The following is an 18,376-nucleotide window of genomic DNA, read 5'->3' on the forward strand; positions in this document are numbered from 1 at the left end:
GGAAATGGCCCTAAGGAAAGACAGGGGAGATTCAGATTAGCTATTAAAAGAAAATTTCCACTGTTTGAGCGGCCAGGCACTGGAATAGGTTGCCAGGTAGGTGATGGAGTCGTGGTCCGTGTAGGTGTACAAGAAGCGTCTGGATGTGGTGCTGGTTGATGTGGTTTAGGGGTTACAGTGGCAGTGCATGGTCGGACTGGATGATCTTGGAGGTCTCTTCCAACCTTAACGATTCCGTGATTCTATAAGGGCGTTGGTGGCGTTCCTGAGGGAAAAACAAAACCCGCCGTCGGCGATGATTGGAGAGCCGCAGGCGGGGCCGAGGCGCGGACGGGCCGTGAGGCGGCCCGCGGGCTCTCTGAGGCGGGACCCGCCTCCGCCGCCCGCCCCCCCGGCCCGCGGCGCTGGGCGGGCCCGGCCGTGCGGAAGGGGCGGCCGGGGCGGGCGGCGGAGCGCGCCCGGCGGCGGGAGCGGTGCTGGCCATGGGACGGGACGGGGCGCTGCCCCGGCGGGTACGTACGTACGGGCGGGCTGCGGGGCCGGCGGCCGGGGCTCGCCCTGTCTGAGGCAGTGGGTCGGTCCCGCGGGGCCCGGGCTGTGTCTGTGGATGAGGAGCCGGCGCGGGGGTCCCGCTGTGGGCGCTGGCTCGGTCCTGGAGGGTCTGGCGGCGTGTGCTGAGGGCGGTGGGGGCCGGCAGTGCCGGGCGTACGCGGGAGGCGATGCTCGCCCCACACGCGTTGAAGCACCGGGGCTCCGTGGTGTCCCGGGTCGGGGCTGTGCGCTGTCCCCGGAGAGTTGTCCCCAGGGGCTTCGGCGTAGCAGGTTCTGAGCACAGCGTGTCCCCAGCCCCGGCTGGCCCGGAGGTGTTGGCTGTTGAGAGGTTAACTCCGGTGAGGAGTCTTCAGGCTGTTCTTTTTCTGTGACCACTTGCCCGAGTACCCTGGGTTGCTGGACCTTCCATTATCTTCATTGCAGCTGTGAATGAATACGTGTTCGTGAAAGCAGGATTCAGTTTTTTTTCCCCGATGTATTTCTTTATGAGTGAGAAAGGGAACGGCTTTGGCTACCAGACTCCTTGGTTCACGGGCAAATGAATTCGATATTTAGTTGGGCATAAACTTCTGAAACCGAGTTTGAATAACGAGTGGAATGATTTATGAAGGAGGTGTTCCTGCCGGAGTAATTCTCTCTGCAGGTCATCGGACTGCGTTGGTCTCAAGTAATGTAAATATTTTTAAGCCTGGGACTAATTACATTAACTCTCTTTTTCCTGCTGAAGAGGGAAACCCTGGGAGGTGTTCTGCCCTATGCTCCCATCTTTGCAGAAATGTAGGCTGGGGAAGGATTCCAGAGGCAGGTAGTCCCCCAAGCTGTTTGCTGTTGAAGTGCTGCCTGCAAGGCAGGGCACTTTTTTCTTGGTGGTGGTCTCATGGCTTTAGCTCACATGACGTGATGCCTGCTTCAGGAAATAACTCTTCCAAAAATTGAATAGCCATTTCTTTAAGTCACCTTCTCTCTTGATTTTTTCTTGTCAATCTCTCAAGCTTGGCAGGTCTGCTCTCTCAGGTTGTGTAGGGGGAGGTTATTTTAGTGAGAACTTTGAGGAGATTGTCAGTACTGTTAGACTTTGTTATGTAAAATTATGTGTTTAATGTCTGCTGGATTCTGAGAAACTGAAGCATGAGACAGTGGTGGGTTGTTTGGGTTTTTTTCCCAGTATTTATATATCTGGAAAAGGTAATACTGTGTATCAGTTGCAACTGATTTATATTTGCCTGAAAATGAAGGAGAAAAGTCGAAGTTCCCTGGTGGCAGACGGCCCGTTTCCATTACCTAGACCTTTGCAACCACTGTCGCATCATATTATTTTGTAGTTGTAATTTACACAGAGGTGTAATGTTAAAGGTAGCTGTGGGCAAAGCTCCTCAAATTACAGCTGACTGATGTGTGACTGCCAAACACTGCAGTGATTTTCTGGTAAAGCATCTATTTCATTTCCTTCAGCTGCAACCTGTGGAGCAGGTGATGAATAATGTGGCTCAGGCAGTTCAGAAAGCTCTGCGGTGGAGCCCTGTGGTCTGACACTCATTGCTGGTAGCCCTGGAGGTATAAATATGATGCTGCATGGTGGAATTTGTTTTCCCTTTTTTTTCCATGGGTGGGGTGAGTGTTGGCTGGTGTTTTTTTTGTTTTTAGTAAGGACCGTTCTCCATAGAGAACTTTGCCCTTGAATTACACAGAAAACCTGCCTTGAAGTAACTCTGAACTTGGCATGTCCTGGTGTAGGACACAGCTTGCTTTGCCTTCGTTGTGTAAATGTTTTCCAATTCTGTTTTGACTTAAATGACTGCATGTTCTTCGTTCCCTAAGACCAGGCTTTCTCCTGAAGGTTTAGTTAGAGCTTAGATCCTGTGCTCCAATTCTGTCAGAAATGGGACAGCAAAGTAGAACTACAGGAGGAGGGGAATTTTCTCATCTATAATTAACCTAGTTGAGTGCTGTCATAAAGAACTGTTTTCACATGTGTTATGGGACAAGATTCTTCCAGCAGAATTCACTGCTATATTTCCTCTGCTGCTTTTGTCCCTGGGTCTAGTTTGTGGAATTTCTGAGCTGGGACTGCAGAGGCAGTTGTGACTAAGCAGGTGCTTTGCTTTGGCCACATGAAACACTCCCTAATGTCACATACTTTGGAAAATCAGGGCTTGACCACCAGAAACAGATGTATTCTCTTTGCAGAGTAAAATGAGGATAATACTGGAAAATAGTATTGAAAAATATATTGGTAATTAACCGTGTTAGCGATTAATCAGTGTTTGATTAGTATGCAAATAGTCTTCTGATGGAGAAATGAGTAATTCTGACTGCAGAATACTGTATGGGTAGGGTGCAGGAGGCAATATCGGAGGTCATTATATGTAAAACACAAGCTAGTTAAAAATTACTTCATTTTAATGAATATGCAGCTTCACAAATGTGAACATGGCCATCCACTTAAAGTGAGGTAATTGAGCTAATCTTTACATTTATCTGGTTTTCTGTTTGTTTTTTTTTTCTTTGTGTATTGCTTTTCTTTTTAATCTGCTTCTATTTAAATACACAGAGAAAAGAGGGCAGTTAATGGAAATTCTCTTTGCTTCATTGTTGTTTTATAAATCTCTCTGGGTTAATAAAGACACAGGAGAAATTATTTCCACAATCTTACTGGGATGTCAGGCTCAAACACCTTCAATTTTCCTTGGTAGAGGATGGGGTACAGAAAAGTTATAATCCCTTAAACTGTGTGTTGCTTTGAGCACACTGCTCTGTGCCTCTGGGCTGGCTTATCGAAGGCACAGGCACAAAAATCTGTAGCAGTGCCAGACTTGTTGAATGCCAGGACATGCTGCACCTTTTGGTGTAATTTGTTGCATTTTGACAGCTGCTGCTGTTCCCAGTGTGAGATGGAGGCTGGCAGGAATGGGCTTGTGGAAGGTATGGCTGGTGGGAATGGCAGCTCCTGGGGCTGGACCTCAGAGGAGAAGGGGAGATGCAGCAGAGCTGCAGCTTTTCTGTGTCACTGTGCTTGTTGCTGACCCATGGAATAGCTATAGCAGTACTCCAGCTGGGGCCAGATATGGGCTGGGAACTGAGGCTACCCTGGAGAAATGGGCTATCACCTCAGACAAAGAGAATTTTACCCAAAATTTTGAGTGCCTGAGGGTTTAAGTTACTCTAATGTGATACATGTAAGATCTGAAGAAGTTGGATATGTCAAGCAATGAGAAATACATGAGCTCTGAATAGATGGGCAATAAATGAAAACCATTGCTTTGTTTTAGTTGTTATTAAATTAAACATGTATTTATTCTGCAGACCACTAGCAGATGGCTACTCTGCTACAGTGGAAATTTAACTTCCAAGTAAGTTTCCAAAAATGGTTTCAGGGAATCTGTAAATTGTAACCTCAGTGTCAGCAGAAGTTAATGACCAAGGGAATGCTGTCTTGGACACAAATCTTCCTTTGTTATTTTAACACTTAAATAAAATCACTTTAATTTGTGTAAAGTGAATGGATACTCTTAATACTGAATTAACATTCCAGGGACAATAAATTTATCTTGCTAATATGAAATTATCTCTTTCCATATACGGTTATAAGCAGGAGACACATTACTTAATCAAGCAGGCTTTCTGACCTCTGCCCTGAGCCTTGCCAATTATGTGCTTTTGAAGCTTGTTCACCTCCAGTGTTTTACTGGTTGGTCACCCTATTTTCTGTCAGTGTGTCAGAGCTCAGGCGTTAATTTTTCTTTTTCTTGTGGCTTGCTAAACTTCAGCATGTTTGTGAGTGTATTTGTGTCCTGCTAAGTGAGCAAGATTGGTGGGTCTACACAGACATGGGACTGGAACAATAATTAGTTGGCAAAGTATTTATGTGTAACGGGCTGGCGTTATGTGGAAAAAATCGTGTGAGCTTTTACTCTCTTGCTGTCTCATCTAACTGGAAACCAGTCTCATGGGGCACAAATTCCTGTCTGGTCAGTTTCAGTTCCAAGACTGTACAAACTGAAAGTTGAAGAAAGGTATTTCAGAAAAGCTGAAAAGGGTGACATCTTTCCTGGTACTGTTAACTCCTCTCCTTCCCAGCTGGCACCCACAGTGACACCACAGTGATGGCCCATGCACTGGTGCTCCCCAGCAGTTTCTGGTACGCTCGTGTTCAGGGACTCTGTGCTGGTGTTTGTGATGGGGATAGAGGCCCTGGAGTATTAGATAACCCTGTCACTTAACCTGGAGGAGTTGCACTGAGTAATACTGCATTCACTAACTGCAAGACAGTATTTTAAAACAATAGGTTATGCTCTACTCCCAGGTTTATTTTTAAAAATCAGTGAATACTATTATTATTGATACTAGCCCAGATCTTTTTGAGTGGTGGGCTTGCCTTATGTTGCTGCTGTAAATGTGGAGAGGTTGTATCTAAGTTAGTGTTGGGAGATTATTTTTCTTTAGGGTAAATCTAGCAAAACAGATTTCTCAGAGTAAAAATTGACTTCTCCAAGTGCACAGTGACTGCAGAGCAGTGTTAATGGTCCTGCCACGGACAGTGAGGCTCAAGGTCATGTCTGCTTGGAAGCCTGCCTTGGTAAGTATTCCCATTGCAGTGACCTCCATGGGTCACTGCAGGAATGCTGGAGTCTAGCTACAGCTGGTAAAGTTTGATGGTCTTGGACAAGAAGGCATAAGAGACAAACAAGCAAATAATCTGCTGTGTCGGGTTTTCAGAGAGAGATTAACAAAGGACTTTGTTAATGCTCCTTAAAGGAAATGAACTGCCATGGAGCAGCAGTGTAGCTTTCTCAGGAATTAATACCTGGTTAAAGCCTAGGAAGGACTGTCAGCTTTTCTAGGGAAGAGTGATCACTCTTCACTCCTGGGGGGATCCATGTTAAGGCTTGTGTTGTTGAACCAAGTTATAAATGTCCTGGAAGAGAGGCTGAGTAATGAAGTGACAGTATATGCTGAAAATCACAGAAGTCGGGTAGCAGAAACAAAAGCTGGCTGCAGTTGCAGAAAGTTCTCACAGTACTTGGTTGTAGGTACTTGATACCGGCAGATATAAACTAATATGCACAAGGGATAAACAACTCCCTGTGCCTGTGCAGTGATGAGCTCATGAGAATCTGTGCCATTCAAGAAAGAGATCTTTTAAGTAATGCAGATAAGGCTCTGTGAAACTTGCTCAGCAGCAGTCAAAACCAACAAAAAATGGCAAATAGAAATGACATCTCTAGGAGAAGAAGTGGGAGCAAACCAGCGTGCCGTGGTGTAAATCCATAGTGTTTTTGTGTAATGAATACCATACCCTCCCAAAGTTAGGGGCAGACATTCTCCCCTCTCCAAAAAGTTGTAGTTAATATTACAGAAAAACACATGACTGCAGAGCTTTTGTAAAAAGAGTAACCTAATAAGCTGGAACTTAGTGTGGAAAGTACATGTTTGGAAGTAGGAAGGATTAGGGTAGAAATCTGCAGCCATGGGAATGTCCCTATTTATTTTGCCACCCCAGCACAGCAAGAATTAAAGGGTGTCAAGTGGCACCCATGAAAAAGGTGGTGGCTTTCGACAGAGGAGGTATAAAAGCATGGCCCCGTGGCTCCCCAGAACCTTTCTGGGTCCGTGGCATCCTTTGATGAGACGTTTCCCAGGTTTGCTGCATGTGTGTGCTTGTTTTACCCTGCTTCTTGGGGCACTGACCTGATGGTTCTTGTGCTGAGGAGTAGGTGAGCAGTCAGACCCTGTCTGCCCTTTCCATGCCATTCATGACTTTGGAGATTTCTATTTCTCTGAAATCACCTATCTTCTGACCTGAACTGCTTGGTCCTGCTCCATCATTCCTCACAGAATAGCTCTTCAAGACCTCTGGGTCATTATTGCTGCCCATCTCTGAACCTTTTTTCTGAGGCTACATGAAAATATTGATCTCTGAAAGTGAACACCTTCCTCTTGAGTAGAGTGTTCTCTCAGTAGATCTCTGAGCATTTTACAAAGGACAATAGTATCTTTATTTCCTCTTGGAAGACAAGTAGGAAGAAGGACAGAGTGAGCTAATCCAGGTGGTTATGAGAGCAGACACTTGAGAATACATTATCTGAAAGCAGTGAGGCTGGAAAGGGGAAAACACTATATAGGGATAATACTGATTTTTGAAAGGCAGCTCAAAAATTAATTTCTGCCCTGTGGTTCTCATCTTTCCTGAATGCTCTATCCACTTGGGGTTCCTGTGTCTTAAAGTGTGTAATTGAACCAGAAAAGGTTGAGAGGGGCAGTGGGAATGCTTAGAGGTACAGAGTGGCTTCTGCACAAGGAGAACAGAGTAAGCAAAGAGAAGGCAGAGGGATGACGTGGAGTTCTGTAAATTTGGGAATGCTGTGGACAGTGTGCATGGAGATATAGTTTTTGTGCAGTGTCTCAGTAAAAGATCTTGACATACTGAAGCTGGTGAGTGACAGGGCTGATAGGGGTGGTGGATGGTAGAATGTCTTGTCAAAAGATGCTCAGGATGCAAAAAATTTCTGTTGAATTCAGGGGGGCTCAAGGGAGAAATAGGAAAGAGATCCTCCAAGGGTTAGTAAGTACACACAAACCACATGCAGCTTCCTAGTTCTCATGAACTGGGAACAGTTGGAGGCCAGGAGAATACTTCTGTGAAATACAGCATGTCTTTCTAGTACTGCCCCTTGAGCATTGCCATTTAACTACTGTCAGAGACAAAAATGTTTTTTTTGATGTTCTTGTGTAATTCTGAAGGATGGGATTCATTTAATGTAGCTCATCTCAAAACTAGATTGTTAAACTCATTGGGGTGATCTTTGTTTTTGAGGTGCCTCCCTATCTGCATTGCCTACAGACAGCACCAAACACTTCATGGCCATGTACGTGAGGTGAATCCCACCTCTGCCATGGCTTTGTAAGAACAATGGCAAGTTACAGACAGAACTCAGACAAAGATTTGTAGCAATGACTGAAGGTATCTCTCAGACTCTCTGGCACTCCTGGAAAATGCTAAGAGGTGGTTTGATTATACTGTGTTAGTACTTGTAGGTGAGGAAATTTGTCTTCCTGAAAGCTCTTTTAATTCAGCATAAGAAAGTGGGATAGCTGTTTGTGGAACCTGATGTTGAACATACTTCACTGGGAAATTATGACCTTTTTTCTAGAATGTGTGTAATTAAATATTGAAGCACTTGACAATATGAGGAAGTGTCCTCTGGTTCAAATAGAAGTGCTTACTTTGAGTAGGTCAGGTCCTCTAACCAGGGTTATGAGGCAAGTTGGGATTTGTAGCCATCACAGTTTGTTGAAGTTTGTAAAACATGAAAGAGCTTGTAGCTAAAACCTTTTGGAAATAAAGATTTTAAAGGTTCTGGTTGCAGGGCCAGTGTCAGTGGTATAAGCCCCTGTAATCCTCAAACTGTTCAGGAGCAATTGTGAGTGGTTTCTTCTACTGTCCCTGAAATTGTGCACATGCATCAAGTTTCTGCTGGTTCTGAGGAGTGAAAAGCTGCACTTCAAAGCTAAGTCCTAGATGCATAAAAGTTTTGTTGCCATTAAGTACATAAAAATATTATAAGCTGTAAATGTATAAGAAATACAGGACATAGGAACAGCTCAGATTTTTTTCTTCTGAACTTCTTCTGTATAGGAAGAAAAGTTGCTAATTTTAATCTCCTGTTCCTTTTTGAGAAGCAAAAAGTTGTGCAAGTGATGGCGAGTTGTTAATCAGTTCCTTTGTGAGCCAAAATAATTTATTAAGTGTCTGGTTGAAAAATTTCCACTTAATTCATCAGAACTGGATTTGTTACAAAAATTTCTTGGAAAGAAACATTACTTTGTTGTTTGCCTGTTTTTTTCTTCTATACTCCATATAGCTTGCTCCTAAATCTGCTTTGCTCAGTAAATTCTAAACAAATCCAAATAATTTCTAAATAAGAAGATACAGTAAAATGCTGCTTTTTGGTACCACAAGCCCTTCCTAAGGGGGGCTGACACCTGATTACACAGGCATGGTGATAAACCTGAAGCTGTACTGGTGACTGTCCAAATGACAAACCAGTTGTTCTGTCTTTGTTTTCTTTTGCAAGAGTACCAGACTGGAAGGTTGGTCCTACCACACCTTCCACTAGAAACAAGCAGTTCCACAGTGATGCTCAGGCCATGTCCTGGTGGAGGAAGGCTGGCTGAATCAATACTGTGTTATGGTTGCTTCTAGCTCCTGTTGCTAGTGCTGCAGATAAGGGTTCAAGAAGACTTTTGGTGAGTTAGAGACTTTGAGAGGTATTGGAGCCCTGTCCTGTAGCTTTCTAGACTTCAGTTTGCAAGTGCTGGCTCAAGTCCCAATCTGAACAGATTGTCATTGTTGAATTCTTTAACTTCTGCATAATCTTTGCATGAATAGAATTTCTTGTGTGTCTTGTGGAATAACCTTTTATATAATTAGTATCTGCAATAATTTTTTCCTTTGGGAAGTAATTCATGTCGTCTTGCAGAGATAGGACAGACATAAAGCATTATTCTGCAGTCACACAAGAAGCACTATTCATTCACAGTTTGTGTTGTGGAGCCAGTCCTGTGTCCCCAGGGCTGGGCTGGTTCTGTGGCAGCAGTCCTAGTTACAGAATCTTTCTGCAGTGGTTCTGAACTGGGGGCTGCTCCGGAGTCAAACTGGAATGAAGTTGCAGCCTGGAAAGAGCCAAGTAGGAAAGTTTCTTGATTCATTTGGTCTTTTCATTCTGCTTATAAATAGTAGGTTTTAGTCACCCACCAAGAGTCACAACTGAAGCTCAGCTTGAGGCCATGTTCCCAGATCTGAAAACAGGGATACTCCTCTCTCAGGCTTTGTCCTGCCTGGGTTTGCGTGCTGGATCATGCTCAAGGGATCACATTCAAATAAAGCTGCAAGCTGAGCATGTCCTACCTTGGGCAAGACAGTAGGAAAAGAGAGAAATTTCTACTCTGCATCTGTAAGAATTTGTGCTGCTCCAGTCCTTGAATAACTTGAGCATGTTTCTGCAGACAGTGATAATAAAGCAATTAGTAAATAATTACTGAAAAGACATTAGTTAGTGTGGTAGGAAAGAGGATATTGGGGTTTTGTATTGATTGTTTGATTACTTCCTCCTCAGATGCAGCAGTAAAAGGTGCTGACAGCAGAGGCAGGAGGCAGCAATCCCTGTGTTGGCCTGGGCAGATTTGTGTTTGCATTGTGTTGGGTTGTGATAGTACCAGAGGAATACAGGCAAACTGGAAAGGAATTAGAGAGTGCAGCAATCATTGCATAAACACCTAAAACTGTTATTGGGCATAGCTGGCAATACAGAGTTGGACAAAAAAAAAAAAAAAAAAAAGAGTCCATTTAGGTTGGGAATCTAAGAGACCTTTTCCTGGAAGGAATAACCTTACAGACCAAAACTTCATTGCTTGAAGGTGTCTTAAAGAATTAGAGAAACCAGCTTAGTCAGTGGTGGGAGGAAACTACCCTTGGAGTGACAGAGGAGGAGACAGTGAGTAATACATTATTACTCTAATTGAGAAATAACTTAATCAAGATGTAATTATTGCCCAAATTAGGTATAAACCCAAACTGTTCTTTGCTGCTAAAAGAAGACCAGTCTGTCCTTGCTGTGTATGACACAGAGGGAGGAAGGAGCCCTCGGGACATCCTATGCTTTTTGAGAAGCAATATTAATTCTTCATCAAACTTGCTGTCCTGAAGGCCTCTCCTTTCTCTAAATATTATATAGCAGTCATTTCAGGAAATGCCAGAAGGCTTGTTTGAAGCTGATGGAGGCTGAGAAAAGGAAAAGCAGCAGACCTCTTACCCTGTTGTGTTGAAGGGAGTCCATGGATCAGTGGACTTTTTGGAGGCCTAGCATGAGTTTCCTGACAGAGCCCATGAAGGCATTGGGGAGCCAACAGCCCTTGTTAAGCTGTGGCTCTGATTCAGCAGAGGGTTTAACACACGATGCAGTGAAGCCTGAGAGGAGTGAGTGGAGGGTGTGAAGTGTTGTTCCCTGGCTTTGTGAGTGATGGTGTGAGCACCTCAGGGTGTGAAAAGGGTTCTGTGCATGCCCTTTTCCCACCAGCACCTTGACTCATTGCAGTGGCTGGGGCATACCTGGTACCTGTGCTTGTCCCTGGGCAAGGGGCACAGCTGGTACCACTGCTGCTCCCAGGGGAAGGGGCACAGCTGGTACCACTGCTGCTCCCAGGGGAAGGGGCACAGCTGGTACCACTGCTGCTCCCAGGGGAAGGGGCACAGCTGGTACCACTGCTGCTCCCTGGGGAAGGGGCACAGCTGGTACCATGGCTCATCCCAGGGGAAGGGGCACAGCTGGTACCAGTGCTGCTCCCTGGGGAAGGGGCACAGCTGGTACCAGTGCTGCTCCCAGGGGAAGGGGCACAGCTGGTACCAGTGCTGCTCCCAGGGGAAGGGGCACAGCTGGTACCACTGCTGCTCCCTGGGGAAGGGGCACACCTCATACCTCTGCTCGTCCCTCGGGAGGGCCCTCCCGTGCCTGAGGGGCTTTGGGGCAATGCCAGTGGGTGTGGAGGGGGGCAGGCCAGGACAGGAGGAGCTGCTTGGCCTGCAGCTGGGATGGGCAGGTGGCAGCCTGTTACAGAGCCCAGCATGGCAGTTAACTCTTCATCCTGAAAGCAATTTTTTCAACGCCCTATATAATCCAAAGAACAAAGTGGGAAGGGTTCTTTACTTGTGCCACTCCACATAACTGCAGTGAGCAGATGTGGCACATCACAAATTTCATTGAATACTCTTGAATCAGTGCTTCTCAATTTTAAATGAAGGCTTTAAAATATGTAAAATGTGAACATTTACACTTATGCTCTCCCCAGTGGATAATTACAACAGCATCAGACTCTTGGGGGACTTGCCTTGTGTGGGCTGTGTTTGTCCAGGCTTTGAGCTAAGTTATGGGATGGAACTGTGGGGAGGGCAGTGCTTTCATCAGGTGCGGGCCTGGCCTTTCACAGTGCTGGATATTTGCCTTTGAAGAAACCAAAATAAACCCGTGCTGTGGAGTGACTTAGCTTTGTGATATAATAATGTTTTATTAAATTGATTTCTGTTTGTACAGGAATAGAGGGTGCTCAGAATTTCACTGGGGTGTTTTCATTTGATTGTTCACGTATTAAAGAAAGATGAGGCAATGTCTAAAATTCAAGACCCTTAAATCTGACATTTGCTTTTTTTCAAAACAAAGTTAAACAGTTTTTGGATTTTTTTCTGGTGCAATTCTGACCATGATAATAGGAAATGCAGCTGGAAATGACTGTGCCAAGTGTAAAACACTCAATTCCTAGTTTTCATAGGCTTAACCTTTATACAAATGTTACTATCCTCAGTATCTACAGCAGTGGACTCACTGCATTAAATAAGCTGCTGTTTATGGGTTGTAAGAGCAACAGTTATTCCTCCTTAAAATATATTGCTATGGTCCCAGAGACCTTGATGAAAGGCTAATGGAAGCCAATGTGGCCTTTACTAAAGACTGTGCATTCTTAGAGGCATTCAGCTACTTTGCTGCAGGCTTTTTGCAGCTTTTTATAATCCAGAGAGCTTGGAAATCCTGAAAGTGCTTTTCTCTACTGCCCTTTGCCTTATCTTTAGAGCCTTGAAAAACAAAAGGCAGAAATTCACAACAGGATCAAAATGTTTTGCTGTATTAGAATTAAAGGTAATGTTTTGCTCGGTCTGGGGAGGAAAAAAAGCAAGTCAGAAAAAAATTAATGAGTGGCTAAAATAGAGCTGTTAAAATGGCAGCACACAGACAGTCTGTGTATAAATATAGGCCAGCTTCTCAGCACTGCTCTTATATGGTAGATCTGAGTGAAAGAAGACTATCAGCCTATTCTGTTCTGTGCAGGCCTGTGTGCTGGTTGTTCTGTCTGGTGCCAGATGTTTGGTAGTAGACAAGGCTGCACAGTACATGGCAACCATAATGACTGTCACCTTTATTTCTATTGCAGGGACCTGTGTCACCAGTGTGAGAGAGGAATCTCCCAAATACACTGTGGATTTTTTCTCTGTACATGCTACTGGATTATCTACTTTTTACTAACCCTCCCAAAAAGAGAGAAAAAGGGTCAAACAGAAATTGCTGACTTGTCACTTCTGCCTTAAAACTGACTGGATTTTATGGCCTCTGCTGGAGAACCTACCTGGACCATTGGAAATGGAGCAGCTTGTGCTGCACTTCTGCTGAGCATCAAGGTGCCTTAAGTTAAACCATATGCAAGTTGCACTGGTTGTTGTAACTGTACTGCTGAAACCACTCCAGACTTCTCCAGGGCTTTCCAAGGCAGTAGCTCCTCACACAGTTTGGATGTTTCCAATTGACATTTGAATGTTTTCATCCAATCTGGTGTGGCTGTGAAAAGTGAGCTTTTCCCTGTGAAGTTCATGGTGAGTTTTGCAGCCTCACTCCCCAGCGTGGTCTGTGCTATGGCAGCGAGCTACAGGCTGATGGTGACTTCAGTGAACTGCTACAGCAGTGTGCTGGTAGAGCAGCACTCCCAGCACACTGTGCACTACTGCACAGGCTCCTGCCAGCTCCTCAGACAGGGACTCACCTGCATAGTTGCTCACCACAGTGTCTGTGCAGAGCTCAGTGTCCAAGATGCCAACCTGGACCATAAAATTCCTGTTCCTGAAAATGGTTTTGCCTTGGCTGGAAATGAGGACTATCACCAAATCCTCCCAAATAATCCAAGAATCAAGAAAGGCTTTTCAGTGCAAGCCTCCAGCAGTTTAAAAGACATTACTGGTGAGGCAATAAACCTTGCTAGTGGTAAAATAAAGGAATTCTCCTTTGAAAAGCTCAAAAACTCTTCCAGTCATGTGGCCTACAGAAAGGGAAGGAAAGTTCGGTCAGAATCTTTCAGCAGACGGTCCTTTGATTTTGACTTGATTTATGGGCACTTTAACAATGATGAGAACTGCCCTCCATGTGGCTTTTTGCAGAGCCCCTCACCTGTGGAGAAATGGCAGGAGAGCAGTGATGCTCCAGAAGTCACCATGAATCCTGTGGTTCCCTTCTGCCCTCATTCCTTCCCTGAAGAAAACTTCATTACTCAGATTTTAGAAAAACACAAGCTAGATGGTTCTTCTGGTGGGGATATTAAGGTGTGCCTGGACATCCTGCTCAAGTGCTCAGAGGATCTGAAAAAGTGCACAGACATAATCAAGCACTGCATCAAGAAGAAATCTGCAGACGTTGTTGGTGGAGGGAGCAGCAATGATCCCCTGGCTAATTCAGAGAGGATATACATGAATCTGATGACAAGATTTTCTTCCTACCTGAAAAAGCTGCCCTTTGAGCTGAAGACAGCAGGGCAGAGGGAAGCGAGTGACTGGGCAGAGCTGATGAACTGTTTCCATGGCTTGCAGCAAACTCCCTTTCCCCTGGTATTTGGTGATGAGCAGCCACCCAGGTATGAAGATATCATTCAGCTGCCGTCCTCAAGCCCAGTTCCTCTCGTTCTACCAGGTCAGGGTGAGGTGACAAGCACCTCCCAGTCCATCCAGACAGGTACTGTGAGCTTCACCTCCAGCTCCCTGCCCGCTGTCCCTCCAGAGAGCAGCGTGAGAGCTGTGAAAGATGCTCTACCTCAGTCACCAGCCCCGAGCCCCTGCGACAGCACGTCTGCCACCGAGGCTCTGTACATTGAGGAGGAGTCTGATGGGGACAGAGCAGTGGGGACAGAGAAGAAGGCAGAGCAGAAGGGGGGCTGGCAGAACCTGGAGCACAGCTTCCAGCGAGCTGCTGGTTCAGACCTTGCTGCTGACGCTAAAGCGGAGCGGGCCAGGGCGGGTGATGCTCCTGAGCAAACTGCTCCTTTAAAACCAGTGTCAGACCCTGTGTTGAGTGGTGCCCAGGCTGCTGTCCCCAAAGGAGCCCAGACATGCAGCAGGGTGGACAAGGAGGAGATAGACAAACTGCTGCTGGACTTGGAGAGCTTCTCACAGAAAATGCAGAGTACTCTGAGGGAACCCTCTCGGAAGGAGGGCGAACCTGCCTCACTGCAGGTGTCTGGCAAGCAGGGTAGGCAGACTCCACCTCTGGCTCTTGAACCCAAAAGTAAACCTGCTGATCCCCCTTCTTCTTTGTCAAAAATCATGGAAACCAACGGTCATAAAATGGAAGAGGAAGACAAAGCCCTTCTACTGCGTATCCTAGGAAGCATTGAGGACTTTGCCCAGGAGCTGGTGGAATTCCAGACTGGCAAGGGAAGTTTGTCCAAGGAGAGGGAAGTGATGCAAATTCTCCAGGAAACTTTAGCAACTCCTTCACAGTCCCTGCTTGCGGGGCAAAAAAGCCATGCTGGGGCTGCCTCCAGAGACTCTGTTCCAGCTTCAATTCAGCAGGCCCCAGAAGTAATAAAGGTAAGAGAACAAAACTTTTGATGGGATAGTGAGTAAAACAAACATGGGAAAACGTGGGGGAGTGTGGGGAATTACATCTAAGTGATGCATTGTGCTTTGAATGCTGCAGTGTGGAATAATGTGTTCAACCTGGCAGAAATGTAGCCTTTATTTAAATATAAACAAAAAAAGGAAACTGAAACCCATGAGAAAATAAAATAGGTCCTGACCTGGAGTTTCACCTTTGAGCTTGATCCTTTCCTGCAGGTGCTCCTGTAGACTGTTTGCTTGTGGTTTAAATGGGTCCCTTATAAGAGGGTGTAGTAATAATTACTTTAATAAGTATAAATAATTACTTTATTGCTGGGACCAAATATTGGACTGCCTCTCAGCAGTTCAGTGAGAACTGATTCTTCTACCTCTCCCTTTCCCATCTCTGAGCAACCTTTCTTGTCCTCCTCATCACTGGTTCCTAAAGATACCAGTCCTCCATGGGACAAAGGACAGAATCTCAGAGGATTTAATTTTGCTTTTCCTGTCCCCAGTGCATGGAATCATGTGGAGTCTGCATTGCTTGTATCTCAGATGAGGAGCAGGTTTTCCCAGGAAAAAGGGGTCTTGATGGGAGCCTGCTTCAGAGGGAAGGCAGGGCTGTCTGTTGAGCACTCGGTGCTTTCTGTTTGGTAACTGCTTCCAAATCTCAAGAAAATTTGTTGCCATACTTCCAAGTAGGTAGTAACTCTATAGAGGACTTCAATTTCCAAAATCCCCCTTCCACATAGGCACTGAAAAAGTGCCCAGGTTGTAAGTGAACTTTCACAGCTTCTTCCAGTTTGAGCTTAATGTGCATATTTTCAGAACTGGCCACTTTAGCCCAAAACTTGATGCAGTTCTGAAAAAGAGTGCATGGGTTGTGTCTTACCCTGCATGAAGGCGCTGAGTTCCTTTTAGACCAGGCTCTCCAAGAGTTTCTGTCGTTGCTCTGGGAAACTTTGCTTACAGAAAATGGAATTCTGATATTTCCAGCAAGGGAAAGAATCTTTTTCCTCAGAGAGTGTAGAATTAACCAGCTCCAAAATCTCTAAAGTAATCCCCTGTAATCTTGCTTTGTACATTATTCTACAAAATTTTGACTTGTGAGTTCAAACAAAAATGTGTTTGATGAAGTGGGACCCTTGTTTTGTGGCAGATTTTATGTAATGCTTGAAAATGGGATGCATTTATGCTGCCAAGTGACTTCTCAGTGTGGTGCCTTGGCAGGTTGTGCTCCCCTGATCCCACCTAGCTGTGTGTTAGTTTGCTCCCAGCCTGCCTTCTATGGACATGTGCTCCACAGCTCCCAGAGCTCTGCTCTTCTGTGCAGTCACACAACTCCTGCCTTGTGCAGATGCCCAGAACCAAAGACCCTGGGAGAGAAGAGCTGTTCTGGGGAGGCAGAGCTGGTCCCCTCAGCAGTGGGCACAAGGCACTGGGCTGCTGGCTGTGCACTTGCCCTGAGGTTTGCTGTTATTTGTGGCACAGATGTGTCCCTTGCTAGGTGTAGCATCTAGGGAATACATCCATATTCCTGGATCACTCTGGATGTAATGGAAGCTGCATGTGGATTCTCACTTGCATGTGTGTCTCAATTATGCAAAGTACTTGTATTTTCTTAAGGCTCATAAAACTGTTATCAAATAGCTGGGCACACAAGCAGAAACCTCAGAGCTCTCAGAGTGATGAAAACACAGCACACCTTTTGTTTGTGAAGATTGTGACAGATTTAATATCCCTCAAATGCTAAGCAGTGAAAAAGGAGGAGGAGAATCCTTCAGACCAAGCTGTTCTCTGGCTCAGCTGGCCTATCTGTCTTAAATCTGTGCTAATTTATATCAGCAACAGACTTCCTCTTTATCATGAACCCAATTATGATCCTCCACAGAGAACAAAAGGATTACTTGCCTCTTCATCTTCAAAACCCAAATATTTAGAAACTAGGAAATGAATACTCCAGAAGTCCATCAGTTTTGCAGAGCACATAATAAGGGCATCACGCTTCTCTGGGGCAGGCCAGGAAGCATTGCATACTTCTAGCCTGTCCAACATTTCCCATTCTGAGATCCAGTTTTCCGTTGCTTATCTCTAAACCTCTGAACTATTTGTTTTGGGATTTCCTGTTCTCTGTGCCTTTCTGAAGCTGATTTTTTAGTATGTTGGTTTTGAAAAAGTCGTTCAGTGAGAAGAATGCAGTTGCTTTTTAGAGATCAGTAAGCCCCCTAGTACTTGTCTGTATTTTTGTCTGTAGTGAGGAGGGCTGGATTGATCAGCAGGTTTGAGGGAACTGGGGCAAACTGACACCAGCAAGCTGTGAGGAAGGTGGAGATGGGGCTGTTGGGATTCTCTGAGCTGACCTGCAGAAATGCTGAGTGTTGGGATGTGTTGGAAGGTAAAGACTGCTGCCTTTGAGTAAAATGTGATTGGCTAAGTCCTTGGAGAAGTCAGTGGTGGATGCTTTTGACTGTAACCTCTGTCCTTGGTCTGCCACCTGTACAGGTTGGCTGATTTGACAAAGTCACTTCAGCTAATGCTTGGAGTGGTGCTCTAGTGAAAGAACCCTAGAAAAATCTGTAAGCAACATGGTCCTTCTGTTTTCAGAATCAAGTGTGAGTGGTGCAGGGCTCTCCTGCACGTTCTGCTCGTGTGTTGTATTTTAAGAGCTGTTGAATAAAGTTTATGAATAATTTTGGGAGCAGAGGTCAGGGCCAGGCTTTGATACAAACAGACTCTTGATTTTTGTCCCTCCAGTGTTGTGTATCTCCTCAAAAGGATTACTTGTGTTGTAGTGAGCCAGAAAAAGCAGTTCTGCTTCCCATTTCTCCCTCCTCCATGCCTCTAGTTCCTGTTGTATTGTTCTAAAACCTTCTTTATACTGACTTTGGTGTTTGTATGTAAGTTAAACCTAGCTAATATTTTTGTTTTCTGCCATCTTAGTAAGTGGAATAGCTCAGGCTAATGTCACATGGGTGATCCAACCGTTTCTGGCCAGGGACTGTGATCTGGGAGCAGAGGGTTTGTGAGGTTGATGAGACCACCTTTAGAACCATGCTGTATCTCAGGTGGTAGAGCCTTGAGTGAAGTATCCAGAGGCTGTTCCCTGTTTCCACATTTCCTCTGGGTGGGCTCTAGGTAGTGTCTGTTTAATCCTGCCTCTTCTGAATGACTGATGGGGTGGGTGTTTCTGGGATTCTCAGAAGGTTCTTAACTCCATGTGCCCTGAAACACCATGTCAAGGCCACACACTTTGCTTTTTTGTATCAAAATGTCTGTGTTGTGTGCTTAAATCAGGGAGGGCCCTAAGAAGGCTCTGAGTGCAATTAACTATTTCTGAAAGTCAAAGTTGACCTTGCAACTTGTAATTCTGCCCCTTCCATAATTTTGTTCACTTCTTTGTTTTGCAAATGTAATGATATT

General features: G+C 45.2%; 1 protein-coding gene across 2 annotated transcripts in view; it reads left to right on the forward strand.

Annotated features, from left to right (window-relative positions):
• Window positions 1-389: 389 nt before the first annotated feature.
• Window positions 390-18,376, forward strand: part of PPP2R3A (protein phosphatase 2 regulatory subunit B''alpha) — a 49,773-nt gene continuing 31,786 nt past the window's right edge. For both annotated transcript variants that reach the window (XR_014616413.1, XM_084212127.1), the window contains exons 1-2: window positions 390-512; window positions 12,532-14,947. Coding sequence is in view for 1 of the 2 variants with exons in the window: in XM_084212127.1 (XP_084068253.1) it covers window positions 12,965-14,947 (1,983 nt within the window). In the remaining variant the exon portion in view is untranslated. The remainder of the gene's footprint in view (window positions 513-12,531; window positions 14,948-18,376) is intronic.

The sequence above is a fragment of the Fringilla coelebs genome (genome assembly GCF_963513975.1).
Source record: "Fringilla coelebs genome assembly, chromosome: 10".
Taxonomy (NCBI): Eukaryota; Metazoa; Chordata; class Aves; order Passeriformes; family Fringillidae; genus Fringilla; species Fringilla coelebs.